The sequence below is a fragment of the Henckelia pumila genome, chromosome 4 (assembly GCF_033568475.1).
Source record: "Henckelia pumila isolate YLH828 chromosome 4, ASM3356847v2, whole genome shotgun sequence".
NCBI lineage: Eukaryota > Viridiplantae > Streptophyta > Magnoliopsida > Lamiales > Gesneriaceae > Henckelia > Henckelia pumila.
In genome coordinates, this window is record NC_133123.1 from 55,736,594 (window position 1) to 55,755,064 (window position 18,471).

At 37.9% G+C, this 18,471-nt stretch overlaps 2 protein-coding genes across 5 annotated transcripts; one reads left to right on the forward strand and one right to left on the reverse strand.

Moving 5' to 3' along the window:
* The first annotated feature begins 313 nt into the window (after nucleotides 1-313).
* On the forward strand, nucleotides 314-4,179 carry LOC140863978 (1,4-alpha-glucan-branching enzyme 2-2, chloroplastic/amyloplastic-like). Of its 4 annotated transcripts, none has more exons than XM_073267804.1 (7): nucleotides 314-549; nucleotides 668-760; nucleotides 1,606-1,671; nucleotides 2,445-2,567; nucleotides 2,970-3,048; nucleotides 3,438-3,580; nucleotides 3,928-4,179. In XM_073267804.1, the coding sequence occupies exons 4-7, from the start codon at nucleotides 2,562-2,564 to the stop codon at nucleotides 4,060-4,062; spliced, it is 363 nt and encodes a 120-aa protein (XP_073123905.1). In that variant the 5' UTR covers nucleotides 314-549; nucleotides 668-760; nucleotides 1,606-1,671; nucleotides 2,445-2,561; the 3' UTR covers nucleotides 4,063-4,179. The 4 variants fall into 4 exon arrangements, with proteins under 4 accessions (XP_073123905.1, XP_073123904.1, XP_073123903.1 ...); XM_073267803.1 differs by having other exon boundaries at nucleotides 1,606-2,185; nucleotides 3,928-4,178; XM_073267802.1 differs by having other exon boundaries at nucleotides 1,828-2,567; nucleotides 3,928-4,178.
* A 6,970-nt stretch (nucleotides 4,180-11,149) lies between these two features.
* LOC140861028 (uncharacterized) lies at nucleotides 11,150-13,660 on the reverse strand. Its single transcript, XM_073264036.1, has 2 exons — nucleotides 12,773-13,660; nucleotides 11,150-12,628 (listed from the first exon to the last, which is right to left on the reverse strand). Exons 1-2 carry the CDS (start codon nucleotides 13,658-13,660, stop codon nucleotides 11,150-11,152), a joined length of 2,367 nt encoding a protein of 788 aa, XP_073120137.1.
* Nucleotides 13,661-18,471: the final 4,811 nt, after the last annotated feature.

The window sequence follows — 18,471 nt, forward strand, 5'->3', positions numbered from 1 at the left end:
CATCTGTTGCGACTGCGTGGTTGAGTGTGAGGAACACTTCGTAAAACTCGGCAGGTATGACCCGACGATACTATGGTTAAAAAGATATTTAATTTTAATTAATCTTACGGAAGCATGATGAGTTTAAGCATAACTTTAATAAAATTGGGAAATAAGAGGCATAATAGTATTATTTAGTTTTAAGTACATGTTCGAGACATTTTTTAATTAAAAATAAATATTTTTAGGATACGAAAAACAAAAGGAATATAATTGGCTAAATAACGAAATGAGAAGAATATATTTAGCCATTATCACCTTTTCACGCCTGCCTTCTAATTTTTTCTCTCTCCTCTCCCTCCACATTTATCAATCACCGCGCCTCAACATCCCCAATTTTTGTTTTCTTGCTAAAGTTTCTTCTCTCTCGCCGCTACAACAATCCCAGTACTACTGTGAATTGGAATCTGTCTTCGCCGGACCCTCCCCCACCCCCGACAGCGTCACCCATCATCGCCTTTTACACCGTCTGTCACCAGCGCTGCCATCCTCACCTTCTGCCCCTCCGAGGTCCTTATTATATCCTCTCCCGTTTCTCGCAATCCGTAGCCCTAGGTCGCAAGTTTCTGTGCTCTCTGTTTCATCCGACGATTTACGAGTGATTTATTGTTGATTTCTGTGATTTCAGATGGTAAAGAGGTTGTAATTTGGACCAAGCACAACTTGTTTTCCAGCGGTGAATTGAGTTTTTCTTACCCAAGCACAAAGGCGTTACAATTGTGTAAGTGTTTCTCTCGTACAGTACCATAGGATAAAATTCAATTCAATTCAATCATAAGTGTGTGATTGTAGTGGTACCCGGAATAACTTGGGGTCGAAACCCAGATATATATAAGAAAAAATAAAAAGTTCGAGGTAAATTCCAAATATCCTTTAATTAATTTGGTGTCTGGCCATGTGAAAGATATATCAGAAGGCACTATACATTATATAGTGGTGAAGTCTGGATTATTAACTCAACTACAAGACATGCACTTGGCTGAGAAAGTTATACATACTGTACACCCCACAATGAATAGTTTACCCTTGTTTATGGTCAAGGGTTGTATGCTCTTGGTCATAAAAGACTTTTTATTTGCCTCGCGAGGCAGATGATGCCAGAATTTCAAATATGATATGTGTATCTCATGACCCTTTCATTTTTGAAGAGTTCTGAACATTTATTGGCATCCGGTTATTGTGGAAGAACCGAGGCTTTTTCTTTGTTTATGTTGGATTGAGTTTTTATCAATCTGCATGATTTGAAATTATGGAGAGTTATAAAAAGTTTATTTTTTATTTTCCGTATTTTTTACATCCTTTGTTAACATTCGTTAAAGATTTTACTTCAAATTTTTTACTGATCATTTTCATTTGGGAGTTTCCTTCCCCCAATGAATAAAAAAATATATATATTGTACACACAACACATGGCCGACATTATACACATATCATACAAACAAAATTGATGGCTTTTCTTACTTTTTTTTTAAAAAAAGACATGTACTTAGATTGATATTGGTATCAAATTTTGTTAAGAAAATTTGGAAACTGAATTTGATGCTGTTGAGCATTTGTGGGTTTCAGTTTTACTGGGTTGAGAAGTCAGCGAAACCACCGTGCCATTCTTCGCTGCACAACCATCTTGCTTGGGTATGTTCTTGATTTTGTTTTGGTTTTCATGAAGTGTTAAAGTCAATTCCAGTATCTTTTCATTGATTTAGCAGGCTGCCTAGTAAGGTTTTATATCCATTCGAATTTATTTTGATTCGTCTCATTTATCGCACTATTATTGATTATCACTACAAGAAAAATGGCTTTCCTGAAACTTCGGTGGCAACATAGTCTCCCGCTACTACTAAGCACACTCGATTTCCGGCAAGCCTGATTGTACCACCGTGTCGGTGTCGATCCCACTGAGTTGCGGAGGCGCTGTTGGATAGGAAGGTCAAGCTGTTTCGACCAAGCTGCACGCATAGATCAGTTTTGGGGTGGAATAATTTAACTCCATGTTTATTTTCCTTTTTATTGTGATTTGGGTTTACGGTCTTTTTATGACGAGAGTTAATTTTTCTTATTATTTTGTTTGTTTTTTTTTTTGTAAATTTTTGGGGTTAATCTTGGAGGGTGGGCTTGCTCAATAAAGCGTTGGTTTTGAGGGAAAAAGGTATGATAATTTTATTCTGGGTTTGGTAACGCTTATCGATCCCTTTTTGGTTTTATTTCCTGTTTCACTTCTATTACATGCACTTTGTTATTACCTTGCTCCCTGCTTCTCATTTGAAACTCTCCTGTTAAGTGTTTCTCTTGGTTGGTTTTTTATTATTTTTTTTGGTTCGTTTCTCTTTCAAGGATGTGAGTTTTTTTCCTTTTTCAGATTTTTCTTTTATATATATCAATTGATTTTCTCACTAGTGGTTTTACAGTTTTGGGTTTCAATATATGGATTTTGATTACTCGAACTAGCAAGGCTCACAATAGATGCTGGCTGGATTCCTCCTAGGCTATTTATATTCTTATTTAATGGAGCAGTCGAATTCTTTATGCAGGTGAGTGATGTTATTATTTTACTTGCCCCTGTGCTTTTAAAATTGTTGTCCTCTGATTCTTGGTTTGTTTTTTTTTATAACAATATTAGCACATCTACAAGCAAGGATATTTTGTTCCTACTATTGTACTTTAAAGTTTAGTTCATCTTACCGTGATGTAAATTTTATTAGCTGACTTAATAAACTTTTTTTTAAAAATGTGTATATCAATCTGCCCTTAAAAAACTTGTTACTTAACTTTATTATCTTTTGGGGTTGGTGGTACTTTGTTACTTAAATTTGTCTTTAACAATCTCTATGTTTTATGATTCACTAGATAAATTTAGTTCGATGACTCGGAAAATTGTATGAAGTTATCTTTTAAATGGTGTAATATATCAAATCTCCAAAATGCATGTCTAGGGTGATGCTGATTACTTGAGATGTCGTGAACTACAAGAATTTGACCAGGCAATGCAGCATGTTGAAGAAAAAGTATGGAGTATGTATTTTATTCATCTATCTGCTGTCTTATTATGATCTGAGTAAAAATAATGCTTAATATATTGCATGAAAAATGTTGGTGAGAGAGGGGATTTTATGTTCTCAATAGTTTTCCTATACATGTGTTAGCACTTAGCAATTCTCAAGTACGTAAGTTCTGTTTGTCTTCGTCCTCCACTTTCATTGTTTTTTTTCCTCCTAGTTGAAGCCGAATTTTACATGCATACATAATCTAATTGAACGGAACTATTGAGTCAATGACATATTTGGACAAGTGAAAAGAACTTATGGCTCATGTTGAACATTGAGCACTCTGCATTTGTGTAGATAATAATTTATTTCTATATAACTGCAGTGGAATTAAAATTTTTATACATGATTCTGTAGTTTTGACTTCAGAGCATCAGAATATTTCACAAAAGGATGAAGGAGATAAAATAATTGTGTTTGAAAAGGGGGTTTTTTACTTCCATTGGAATAGCAGCTATTCTGTCTATCAGGTTGGCTGCTCAAAGGAAGAGAAATATAAGGTATGATAGTGTAATTTTTTTTCCTTTGATGCTGGGGAAAAACTTGTTTGATAAAGTAGTAGTGTCGTTTGCAATTAATCTATAGCATGCCGCATATGCCTCCACAAAAACAAGACAAGTAAATCCAAACTTTTCAATAAGTGATTATTTAATTGTGTTCATGGTTTTTGTTTTTTTTTAAATAATTTATAGTTTGGATAGACAAGTTAAAAGAGAAGATCAACGTGGACATTATGAAAAATATCGGGTCAAGAAAGTGGAGTTGTGAAATCAGTACTTCCTGTAAATTTTATTCTTTTTATGATTATTGAAACTTTTTTTGATTTGAACTTTTGTTTTGATTGAAGGTAAATCATGGAAGGATGCAAGAAGATGAAGCAAGAAAATATTTTCAGCAACTGATTAATGCTGTTGATTTTTGTCATAGTAGGGGAGTCTATCACAGAGATTTGAAGGTGGTTGTTTTGACCTTGAATAAATGAAAATCTATACTATTAATAAAGGTAGATATACTATTAATAAAGGGAGAGACTTTTTTAATAACTGTTTTTGGTGAATCTTTTTTTGTTTCAAAAATACCCTTAGCACTCTACTTTCAACTTTTTTAACGGGTCAACACTTTGCTTATAAATTTTATGCAGTTACCTATATAATTTTTAAATTGATAAATTTGATTTTTATCTTCTCAAAAAAAAAAATTCGTTCTTCATTTTTTTCAGGAGCAATGGTTTTTTATGCACACATCGTGTGTGCCATTATCGCTAGTATATATTATTATATCCCATATCTTTACTGGTGCAACTAGAAAATTTATTGCTGGATGCTTTTGGAGACTACAAAGTTTCTGATTTCGGATCAAGTGTTCTGTAGTGACCCTGCATGGTATCACCTACTAACTGGCAACTAATAGCATGCATTAAACTTAATACATCAAAATAACTTAACAGAGTAAAACATGCGGAAACAAAACCATAATTTACATATCAGCTTAGTAACATAATCTAGACTTAAATCTGTAGTGATACAACCAAATCGAAACCTTAAACAGTAAACATTATATAGATATATCGAATCCTGCTGTATAATAAAATCCTCAAGGCTCCTGCTCCCTAGTCCTGTCTTGAACTACCAGCTCCGTCCATCCTGCGACCTGCCCCATGGAATAGGGTGTCCAAGATAACAACTAGGACGTGAGCACTAACGCCCAGTACATAGACATGAGTAAACATATGTATATAATGCATGCAACATGATGACTGGTACAGGGTCATCTGAAAAATCATGCTCAGAACCGGCGCCACATGAGTGCTGTCATCGCACGGATCAACCTCTGGGTGCAACCACACTCGTCTAATACACCAGAGTAGACAGACATAAATGCCCCCGCCGTCGCGGTACTCTCAGTGACAGACTATCGAGTATAGAGCTGAGCGGCTCTATAATCAGGTATAACAAGGTATAGGCTCAACGTGTATATGCACATGACATATGAATATGGAAAACGGTAAATCATACATCATGCCATATAATAATACCAAATAAATGCAATATATAAACATGTATACTCGCTGGCAATCTCAGTCAATGTGTACGTACCTCTAGGCTAGTTCAAGTATAGTAAGATCCTAGGTTCCAAGCCTATATTCAAAAGTTTACCGTATCACTACATAAATTCTATAAGCCTTAACTAAGCTAATAAGTACTCCCAAAACTTAAATAGATTTCCGGACCATACCTTCGTCCGTAGTTAGCCCTTTGGAGTCGCTAGTTCCGGATGACTATAACCACACCTTGGTTATTTCAGAACCTCTATTATAATCGATAGGGCCCTCAAGTGTATATCTCACACTATATAACTGAAGAAAGAAACTCGGGAATTCGTATTTAGAAATGAATCTGAGAAGCCCTATTTATAGGCAAAATTCCCGGCCAGGATCGGAATTTCCGATTTCAGGATCGGAGCTTCCGATCCAGCTCACTGCGTGCATGTGTAACACGTCGGGATCGGAACTTCCGATCGGGCAGATCGGAGCTTCCGATCTGCTCTACGTTCAACACTTGTCAAAACTCGTGGCTGAGTCATCGAGCATTGCTGGCAGCTGGAGATCGGAACTTCCGTTCCAGGATCGGAGCTTCCGATCTTTGTGCTTCCGATGAGGTTCCGAAGTGGCTAAGATCGGAGCTTCCGATCTGGGTTCGGAGCTTCCGATCCGGCCCAAAGTCAAAAGCCCATATTCTCTTCCGAAGTCCAATAACACTCCGAAATTACTAACCCTTAATCATGTTTAACATATTATTATCTTAAAATGGAATCTGGGTTACTACATTCTCCCCACCTTTAGATATTTCGTCCGCGAAATAACATCTAAAGACAAAATCAAAATAACAATATGAAACCTCAAACCATGTTTTATTACAACAACTGTAATTACATCTTACATGGTAAATCAAAAGTATAAAGCAAACAACTCAGGATATTCCGCTTGCATACGATTCTCCGTTTCCCAAGTTGCTTCTTCAACGCCTCTGCGCTGCCACTGTACCATCACAAGTGGTATAGTCTTGTTCCGAAAAACTTTCTCCTTTCTGTCTAGGATACGGATTGATCGTTCAACAAAAGACAGATTTGGCTCTAGCTGAATATCAGTAGACTAATCACATGAGATTCATCAGCTATATACTGTCGAAGTAATGACACATGAAAAACGTTATGTATACTGGAAAGATTTGGCGGTAAAGCCAAACGATATGCAACATCTCCGATCTTTTTTAGTATCTGGAAAGGTCCAATAAAACGAGGAGACAACTTGCCTTTCACGTCGAATCTCATCACTTTTCTGAAAGGTGATACTCGGAGAAACACATATTCACCAGGCTCAAACTGAAGTGGCCTGCGACGAATATTAGCATAACTGACTTGTCTATCTTGAGCAACTTTGATCCTATGCTTGATCAAATCTACCTTGTCCACAATCTGCTGCACCAATTCAGGACCCTCGACTTGTCGTTCCCCGACTTCATTCCAGAATAACGGAGTACGACACCGTCGACCGTACAATGCCTCGAAAGGTGCCATATCAATACTACGATGATAACTGTTATTGTAGGCAAATTCGATCAAAGGTAACTGATCCTGCCAAGATAAGCCAAAATCCATGACAGAAGAACGTAGCATATCCTCCAGCGTACGAATCGTCCGTTCTGACTGCCCGTCAGTCTCCGGATGATATGCAGTGCTCAAACTCAGAGTGGTACCCAACGCCTCCTGAAAACTACCCCAAAAACGTGAGGTAAATCGCGGGTCTCTATCACTGACTATGCTCACTGGAATCCCATATAATCGCACTATCTTCTGGATGTATAAACGTGTCATGCGATCATAAGAATACTCCCTGTTATAAGGAATAAAGTGTGCTGATTTCGTCAAACGGTCAACGATAACCCAGATAGCATCACACTGACGTGTAGTCATAGGTAAGTGGGTAACGAAGTCTATAGTCACGTGCTCCCACTTCCATTCGGGAATCTCAAGATTCTGCAGTAATCCACCTGGTCGTCGATGTTCAGCCTTGACCTGTTGACAAACCAAACATCTCGAAACAAATTGATACACACTCCTCTTCATCCCTTTCCACCAGAATCTAGTTCGCAAGTCCTTATACATTTTCATGCTACCAGGATGAACTGATAATTGACTCCTGTGAGCTTGAGAAAGAATATTATTCCTGAGCTCCGCATCATTAGGTACAACCACTCGATTAGATAAGCACAATAAACCATCTGCCTGAAAATGGAATCCAGATGTATTAACTCCATTGGCTAGACGTGCCAAATGCTGAGTCTTAACATCAGATATCTGAGCATCTTTGATCCGAGAATACAATGCTGGCTCAGATAGAATAGTATACAAACGAATCCCATTCCTCCCTTTCTTGTACTTGAGCGTAAAACTCAATGAACAGCACTCTTGAATCATATGAGATACTTCACTAGTCTGAAGTGCAGAAAGTCTCACCTGCCGACTCAAGGCATCAGCAGTAAGATTAACAGAACCTGGATGATATTTGATTTCACAATCATAATCCTTCAGAAGATCCATCCAGCGTCTCTGTCGCATATTCAACTCCGCCTGAGTGAATAAATACTTCAAACTCTTGTGATCTGTGAATATCTCAAATTTCTCGCCATAAAGATAATGCCTCCAAATCTTGAGCGCAAATACAATGGCGGCTAACTCGAGATCATGCACTAGATAATTACTCTCATGCGTCTTTGACCGATTATTTCGGTATTAAAAATAATTACTGGCAAGTGTACCAGGTCAAGTTATAATGTAGTTGGACAGAGTCCAAGTCAATCTCACAGAGACTAATGTTTAAATACTAAGATATAGACTATTCAAATTAATCTAGGCTAAATAAAATGAAGGATTTTTCTGAACTATTAAACTAATTAAATTAAAATAAATTATTCTAAAACAGAAACTTAAATTAAATTAAAAGAGCAGAAAAGCTTTAAGACTGATTCAAATTTTAGGAAAACGACCAGGATCACACAACGGTACCAGACATCGATAATTGCCACGTATTGGATTTAATCAAACAAAACTCATTCATATTCATGACGAAATTCCCTAGAATAATTATTAACCTATTTCTAGAATTAATAACCCTATTTTCATTTAACAGTTCAATTATTTCTAAATGAATTTAATTAAACAAAAATGCATTCACGAGTTATAGAATTTCAGCTTTCGCCGAAAATCGCACACTGAAACCGAATACTATTTCTAGTTGGTTTAACTATGTGTTGATCAATATTTTTGAAGCTAAATTTCAACCTTTTCTTTTTCAAGTCCAGATCGAATGACATACAGGCAATTAATTGGCCAGATTAAAAGCAAGAATTATGCACAAACATTAATCAATAAATATTCCATAAATCAAAATTCAATCAATCCGTTCCATGAACAAAAATCAATAGTCTGACCCTATTGTGGTCCCGGTCAAAAGACGACTACTCCATAATAATAAAATCAAACAAAAGTTTCATGTTTGAATTCATAATAAAATAAAACAGAAAAAGAGGAAAAGAAAATTCTCAGCAATAGTGCCGAATCTTGCTTGCGTTGCGCGTTTCTTCTCTTCCATGCTCCAGCCGTCAAATCCCGAAAATCTCTCCAAAATTTATTAGTCTAAAAAATCAGAAGTTCAAAAGTTCTCTCCAATTAGGGCTTTATTCCCCTTTTATAGCTCCTTTATTTTCGTCCAAAATAATGTCTAATATTGCCCAAAATAATCAGAATTCCAAAAATCCCAAATTCTGCACGAATTATTTTTTTTTCCATATTTGCAGTGTACACGGACCCCGGACAAGGTCCGTGCCTAGGTCCGTGTATTAAAACTTCAGCCCAAACAAAATACGAAGCCACACGGACCCTCTTCCAGAAGGTGCACGGGGTCCGTGCATTTCTCTGTTATGAAAATCTCAAACGCCGAAGGTACACGGACCCTTTTCCAGATTGTGCACGGGGTCCGTGTATTATTTTTCTTCCAATGTCTTTTGCTTCGAACAGGCACGGACCCTCTTCCAGACGATGCACGGGGTCCGTGTATTTTTCCTTCCTTGAATTCTCTTAGCTACTTAAGATTTTTCCGTGTTCTCCGGCCAAGATCCAACGTGGCATTGAATTGTTTGACTTTTTTTTCAATATTCAGTTCTTCTCAAATCTTAGTCAAACCTACAAACATAGAAAATATGACGATTTATGCACAAAACTCGGAATATAAATGCCAAATAAACACGAATACGACAAAATAAAGTGCCAAATAAGCTATAAAATTCGTGCTTATCAAATCCCCCACACTTAGCTTTTGTTCGTCCTCGAACAAATCAGAAGAAATTAGAGATGAGAAATATCGACACAGAGTGGCACAATCAAAATATTTCAATCTACCAAATCTCGTCACACCCAATCAAAAGCTCATACTTCGAAAATCACAAGCCTCGCTTTCGTCGCAATTTAAAACTCGAACACTACCCAGAAAAGATCAACAGAATGAGACGTGTGTAGTGTGAGTGTCAGAACTTATACTCCTCAAAAGTTTTTCGGTTTAAAGATCTCTCATGTTTATTCACCAACTAAAATTTTTCTTTCTTTTTCTCGCCCCATATGCTTATCTTTCATATCCCTCTCTACTAAATGTGGAATAATTATGACTCGGTCAATAGGTCTTTTAAGCTTATAACGTTCGGCCATGGTTCACGGCTACAATAAAGGATAGGAAAGCAAAAATGAGAGACAACAAACAAGTTGCCATTTAGCGCAATTAAAAAGCTCCATTCCCCATCTATTATTGAATTTCATCACTTTCTTTTGATTCATCAATACAACCCATTCTCTTCTTCTTTTTCCTCCTTTTCTTTTCAATACCCCTTAAATTTTTTTTTCGAGTACCTTCTTCTCTTTTTTTTTTTTTTTTTTTCAACTCAACCCTTTCTTTCATTCAAAAATAATTCACTAACTCCTTCAAATATTTTTCTGTGAATACTTGGAGTTTTTTGTATATTTAAAAGCGCCAAAAGGGTTTGTTTCTCTCAAAACTTAGGTAGGAAAAATAGTGTATGGCTAAAAATCAGGTGGTCAATGTAGGACATAAGAGATGACGAATAGGGTCTAATTGTGTGCCATTGGCATACACCATTCGATTTTTATCAGGCTCAATGGGGTTACTAGGGAAAAAAAATGATTTCTCAGGTAGGCTTGAAAGGCTCAAACGGTCCAAAGATCGCCTAAATCATCCCTAAGTCATAATCATTCAAATTTTCGCTTTGAGGACTAATCAAACAAGTTCTAGGGATAACAACTGCAATTTTTCTCTCTTTTACCAAATTTTTTTTTTTTCCATGAGATCACCTCTTACCAATTCACAATTAACTTGCATAAGTCTGACAAAAGTGCATGAAAGGTGTCTCATAAAGTCAATGCAAAACTAGTTCATATCAAAGTTTCTCCTTGCAACTACAGCTAATCTCATTCAGTTCTAGGCACAAAACAATTTTTCAGGCGATCAAAAATCTAGCAAACTAATTGATATGTCATGTAAACCACAAGTGCTCATCTCTTTTTATTTTGAAAGTTTTTTCTAAGTGATGTGAAACAGAGCGTAATGAACGACCTACCCCCACACTTAGAATGGGACACTTTCCTCAGTGTTAAGCTAATAAAACATAAAGCAAGAAAAATAGTAATACCAAAAACACTTTCCTGAAAAATGTCGTTGGCCATGTAACACAAGGGGCAGGTGACAGCCTGAATGATAAGACGCCCAACAATACGCGCGCTCTCTCCTCCTCAATCATCGATTTACTCAGATTCAGTAAAAATCTGCACCCACAAAAATTCACCGAGATTAACTAAAGAAGAACTAAAAATAAATTAAACAATAAAAACAAAACAAAACGAAATAAAAAATAAAGTAAAAAAAAAGAAAAGGAAAAGAAACTGGGTTGCCTCCCAGCAAGCGCTAAATTTATAGTCTATAGCCCGATTGTGCTTTCCTTTCAATTTTAAGGTGGATCATTTGATGTCGTGGATCTATATCCTTCGTCACCACGATTTCTGCCTATGCTGTCATCCACCATCATTATGGGTCCAAGTCTTTTTATATCATCGATGCTCCACCCCATTGTGCGAATATAATCGCGTAAGAGCCTAACAAGCTTTGATTCTTCTCTACCTGCCAAATAAGATGACACAATTACAGGTATACTTGAATCTTCCAACGTCACATATTTCAAATAAGAGGGCAAAGATTTATATTCAAGTCCAGGAGGCTCTTCGACAAAAAATTTTGGATTTTGCGAGATTGCAGTTAATTCTTTCGTCTTCAAAGAGGACAATTTCACTTCATTTCGTACCTCAACATTGCTACCTACACATGTACCACGAGCATCAACATTCAGACAAAAATCATTGACTTTAGGATAAGAGGAATCACTTTTAAACATATTAAACACCACTTGCTTCTCATTCAACCGAAGTATTAATTCCCCCTTCTGAACATCAATTAATGCTCTACTGGTTGCCAAGAATGGACGTCCTAATATCAAAGGAGTTTCACGATCATCATCCATATCAAGTACCACAAAGTCCACAGGAAAGATAAATTCATCAACTTTAAGAAAAACATTCTCCACTATTCCCTTAGTATGTTTAATTGATCTATCAGCAAGCTTGAGGGACATAGTGGTAGGTTCCATTATTCCTATACCCAATTTTTTTGCAAGTGAATATGACATTAAATTGATACTAGCACCTAGATCACATAAAGCCTTATCAAATGACATACTACCGATAGCACAAGGTATAGAAAAACTCCCTGGATCTTGAAGTTTTGGTGGGAGCTTGTTTAGAAATACTGCCGAACATTCCTCATTCAAATTCACGGTACCCAAATTGGTCAACTTCCTCTTATTTGCTAGAATTTCTTTCAAGAACTTAGCATAACTCGTTATTTGAGCTAGGGCATCTGCAAAAGGGATGTTAACATGGAGTTTCTTGAAAATTTCAAGAAATTTTTTAAATTGATGATCAAAATTTAATTGTCTAGCTCTTTGGGGAAAAGGAAGACTAGAAATATCAACATTAGAATTTAAGTCATCTTCCTTACCTTTCTTACCTTTGCGTGGAGAGAGAATGACTTGTTCTGGTGTGTGCTCTACCTTGACTTCTATCTCCTCTGTCTTGACTGTCATAGCTTGTTGCACAAAGATGGCATTCACTTCCTTAGGATTCTTCACTGTGTCACTAGGTAGTGAGCCTGGAGCCCGGGAAGATAACTGGTTCGCCAATTGTCCCAACTGAGTTTCAACCCTTTGCATCATGGCATCATGGTTCTGCCATCTCATCTCGTTTCCAGCTATGTATTTTGCAAGCATATCTTCAAGATTTGACTTGTTCTCAGATGTGTTGAAACCCGGCGGCATAGAAGGTCCAGCACCTTGTGGAGGTCTAACTGTTTGCTGCGGAGGCCTTTGCTGTGCAGGCTGCTGAGGTAGATTAAAACATTGAGGCTCGACAGAATTTTCAGCCCGTTTTCACCCAAAATTTGGGTGACTTCTCCAACCCGGATTGTATGAGAAACTGTATGGATTAAACTGTTGTCGCTCTTGGTTTCCCACATAATTCACCGAATCTCCTTCAAAAACTTGCATCCCATCAAAAAATGCATCTGGCATGAATGGAATGCCACTTGATGGTCCTCCAACTGCCTCAATGCTTCCTTGGACTTGATTCACTTGTTTTACTGGTGCCGGTTTATTAGCTTGCAGTTGGGACACTTGATGGTTCAGTCCATCGAGTTTTGCTGTAATCGCTGTTAGAGCATCCATCTCAAGGAATCCAACTTTTCTTTCTCTCCTGCTGTCTTGCCAACCAACATTGCTTTCAGCCATATTTGATATGATTTCAAGTGCTGCTGTAGGAGTTTTTCTATAGAGGCTGCCATTGGCAGCTGCATCAAGCATAGAACGAACAGATGAATCAACTCCATAGTAGAAAGTTTCTACTTGTTGGCCCACTGATAACCCATGCACCGTACATACTCTCAGCATCTTTTTAAATCTTGTCCATGCGGTATTCAAAGATTCCCCATCCTTTTGCCTGAAAGACATGATTTCATTCCGCAACTGTGTAACTTTGGTTGGTGGGAAATACTTGTGCATGAACACTTCAACCAAACCATCCCAGGTAGTAATTGATCCCTCTGGCAAATCTCGCAGCCACTCTATCGCTTCTCCCTGTAGAGAAAACGGAAAGAGCCTCAACCGAACAACATCAGCAGTCACTCCATTAAATTTGAAGGTATCACATATTGACAAGAATTGCTCTAGATGAGCGTTCGGATCCTCAGAAGGCGCCCCTCCAAATCTAACTTGCATCTGTATCATCTGGATGATGGCTGGTTTAAGTTCAAAAGTGTTTGCTTGAACTGCAGGATGAACAATGCTGGATGCGTATCCTCCAACCAATGGTCTATGAAGATCCATCAGAGTGCGGTTATTCTCTTCTTCAGCCATATCTTCAAGCTCCTCTTCAGATTCAAAATTTAGAGCCAAGTTATGCTGCCTTCGATCTCTACGTATACGACGAAGAGTGCTTTCAAAAAAAAAAAAAAAAAAAAAAAAAAGGGTTGACCCCGAAGGGGACCCCATTCCACATGAGTCAGAGGCCCATTGGCTCATGCGGACGAAGAGTGCTTTCAATCTCTAGATCAAGTGGTATGAGGTTTTTAGAAACTCGAGCACGGCTCATATAACATGAGATATACTCCTGAAAAAAAAAATAAAAAAATAAAATAAAGCGCACAAATCAACCACTTGAATAAAAATTAAACAAAATAAAATAAAAACCTAGTCTCAAATAAATAATCAATCCTAATATTAAACAAATAGTCCCCGGCAACGGCGCCAAAAACTTGATCGATTATTTCGGTATTAAAAATAATTATTGGCAAGTGTACCAGGTCAAGTTATAATATAGTTGGACAGAGTCCAAGTCAATCCCACAGAGACTAATGTTTAAATACTAAGATATAGACTATTCAAATTAATCTAGGCTAAATAAAATGAAGGATTTTTCTGAACTATTAAACTAATTGAATTAAAATAATTTATTCTAAAATAGAAACTTAAATTAAATTAAAAGAGCAAAAAAGCTTTAAGACTGATTCAAATTTTAGGAAAACGACCAGGAACACACAATGGTACCAGACATCGATAATTACCACGTATTGGATTTAATCAAACAAAACTCATTCATATTCACGACGAAATTCCCTAAAATAATTATTAACCTATTTCTAGAATTAATAACCCTATTTTCATTTAACAGTCCAATTATTTCTAAATAAATTTAATTAAACAAAAACGCATTCACGAGTTATGGAATTTCAGCTTTTGCCGAAAATCGCACACTGAAACCGAATACTATTTATAGTCGGTTTAACCATGTGTTGATCAATATTTTTGAAGCTAAATTTCAATCTTTTCTTTTTCAAGTCCAGATCGAATGACATACAGGCAATTAATTGGCCAGATTAAAAGCAAGAATTATGTACAAACATTAATCAATAAATATTTCATAAATCAAAATTCAATCAATCCGTTCCATGAACAAAAATCAATAGTCTGGCCCTATTGTGGCCCCGGTCAAAAAACGACTACTCCATAATAATAAAATCAAACAAAAGTTTCATGTTTGAATTCATAATAAAATAAAACAGAAAAAGAGGAAAAGAAAATTCTCAGCATAGTGCCGAATCTTGCTTGCGTTGCGCGTTTCTTCTCTTCCAAGCTCCAGCCGTCAAATCCCGAAAATCTCTCCAAAATTTATCAGTCTAAAAAATCAGAAGTTCAAAAGTCCTCTCCAATTAGGGCTTTATTCCCCTTTTATATCTCCTTTATTTTCGTCCAAAATAATGTCTAATATTGACCAAAATAATCAGAATTCCAAAAATCCAAAATTCTGCACGAATTATTTTTTTCCATATTTGCAGTGTACACGAACCCCGGACAAGGTCCATGCCTAGGTCCGTGTATTAAAACTTCAGCCCAAACAAAATACAAAGCCACACGGACCCTCTTCCAGAAGGTGCACGGGGTCCATGCATTTCTCTGTTATGAAAATCTTAAACGCCGAAGGTACACGGACCCTTTTCCAGATTGTGCACGGGGTCCGTGTATTATTTTTCTTCCAATGTCTTTTGCTTCGAACAGGCACGGACCCTCTTCCAGACGATGCACGGGGTCCGTGTATTTTTTCTTCCTTCAATTCTCTTAGCTACTTAAGATTTTTCCGTGTTCTTCGGCCAAGATCCAACGTGGCATTGAATTGTTTGACTTTTTCTTCAATATTCAGTTCTTCTCAAATCTTAGTCAAACCTACAAACATAGAAAATATGACGATTTATGCACAAAACTCGAAATATAAATGCCAAATAAACACGAATACGACAAAATAAAGTGCCAAATAAGCTATAAAATTCGTGCTTATCAGTCTTCAACTGTCGAGAAGCATAGGCAATAACATGTTCATGCTGTGTCAGAACACATCTTAACCCCTGACCAGAGGCATCAGTATAGACAACATAACCTCCTGATCCAGAAGGTATAGCTAGCACAGGTGCAGTAGTAAAACGTCTACGCAGCTCGTGAAATGACTTCTCACAATCCGAGGACCATGTGAAGGCAACATCTTTCCGTGTAAGCTGTGTCAAAGGCCTTGCCAACTATGCAAAATTCTCGATGAACCGACGGTAATATCCAGCTAGACCCAAGAAACTACGAATCTCAGCAACCGTCGTCGGACGAGACCAGTTCAGCACTGCCTCTATCTTACTAGGATCAACAGATATCCCTTCATTAGAAATCACATGACCGAGAAACACTACCCGATCAAGCCAGAATTCACACTTGCTCAATTTTGCATACAACTGCTTATCTCGTAACGTCTGTAAAACAATCCTTAGATGCTGTGCATGCTCATCCTTGTCATGAGAATAGACAAGAATATCATCAATGAAGACGATGAAAAATCTATCCAGATACTCTCGAAATATCTGATTCATCAGATTCATAAAGACTGCCGGTGCATTCGTCAAACCGAATGACATCACCAGAAATTCGTAATGTCCATATATGGTCCTGAAAGCAGTCGTAGATATATCTGAGTCTCGTAGCAGCATCTGATGGTAACCAGATCTCAGATCTATCTTGGAGTAAACAGAAGTACCTTGTAGTTGATCAAATAGATCATCAATCCGCGGCAAAGGATACTTATTCTTGATGGTGACACGATTCAACTGCCTGTAATCAATACATAATCGCATCGATCCATCCTTCTTCTTGACAAATAAAACAGGTGCTCCCCATGGAGAAACACTCGGACGGATATATCCCTTATCAAGCAGATCCTGTAACTACTATTTCAATTTCCTCATCTCTGAAGGTGCTAGACGATAAGGCGCTCGGGATATAGGCGTAGTTCCTGGTACTAAATCAATACCAAATTCAACCTCTCGCACCGGAAGAAAACCTGGAATTTCATCAGGGAAAACATCAGAAAACTCGCTGACAACCGGTAACTGATCAATACCCGTACTACTCGTGGACATATCAACTACATAGATGAGGTAGCCCTCCCCACCTGACTTCAAGACATGACATGCCTTCAGAGCCGAAACAAGTGGCATCGGAGGTCGCACACCCTCACCATAAAAATACCAGCTATCACCCTCAACTGGATGAAACTGTAGCAGACGCTGATAACAATCCACAGTAGCGTGATACAAAGTCAGCATATCTATTTCCAAGATACTGTCAAAATTTGTCATCGCTAATATCATCAAATTAGCTGCTAACACATTACCCTCAAACTCCAGAAGGCAACCCATCACTAGACGCTTAGTTACTATCTCTTGCTCCAACGGAGTAGATACAACTAAATCCATATCTAATGATACATAAAATAATCTATGTCTCTTAACAAAGCGACTAGAAATAAAGGAATGTGACGCTCCAGTATCAATTAATACAAGTGCAGGAATACCACATAATAGAAAGGTACCTGCCAACATGCGATCGCTTCCCTCTGTAGCCTGCTCCTGAGATAGAGCAAACACCTGCCCTTGAGTCTGGGGATGATAACCAGAAGAACTCTGTGGTGCTGGCTGCTGACGTGGAACAATAGAAGCCTGAAATCCAACCTGTGATCCCGATCCACTAGCAGAACCCATGCGCTGAGGACAATCTCTCCGCAGATGTCCCTGCTGACCGCAAATATAACAAGCACCAGTAGCTCTCCGACATGAAGCTGCAGGATGCTTTCCTCCACAATGGCTACAAAATTCCTCCTTCTTCTTCTTCTTTCCGAAACGAAACATACCTCGTGAACCACAAGATCCAGATGAAGTAGTAGGAGTATAAGAAGACGTAGGTCCAGATTGCACAACAGATTGAGCTCGAGGCTCAAAAGATCCACTAGGCTGTCCTGGCATTATCAACTGTGCCCGCCTGTTGCTAGTCTGCACAAGACGGCAACGGTTCACCAAAGTCTCAAAAGATACCGGGTCATCACAGACGACAACCTGAGAGTAGATATCTTGGTTCAAACCTTGTAGAAAGATATCATACTTCGACGCATCACTCTCATTGATATGAGGACTGAAAGGTAGCAGATCAAGAAATCGTTGCTGATATTGATTAATAGTCATTGATCCTTGCCTCAGAGTAAGCAACTCCATAGATCGTGCTTGGCGAACAGCCGGAGGAAAATACAATTTCTGAAACTCCCGACAGAAATCCCCCCAAGTCACCTGTCCTCTCTCAGTACGTGCCTGAGCAGCTTTGGCATCCCACCAAAAACGTGCTCGATCCTCTAAAACAAATTCTAAAACTTCCAATTTCTAATCCTCAGTACAATCGAAAGCACGAAAAGTACTCTCGAGTTTAGACATCCAACTCCTCGCATGTTCAGGATTCTCGTCTCCCACCAAAGGTTTCGGTCCTACTTGCATAAACTTATTGATAGAGTAGCGACGTCTACCCTCATGATGACGATGTTGATCATCATGATGGCGGTGATGATGATGATGATGACCACCTCCCTGGCCAACACTACCGTGACTCTCGTCAGCCATATCCTGAAAAGAATTGCACATTAAAATCCCAAATGCGTAAGAATTACTCAAGACTAAACTAAATCCCAAGTCCTAATCCCAAAATCTAAGCATGCTCTGATACCAAAAATGTATTGACCCTGCATGGTATCACCTACTAACTGGTAACTAATAGCATGCATTAAACTTAATACAACAAAATAATTTAACAGA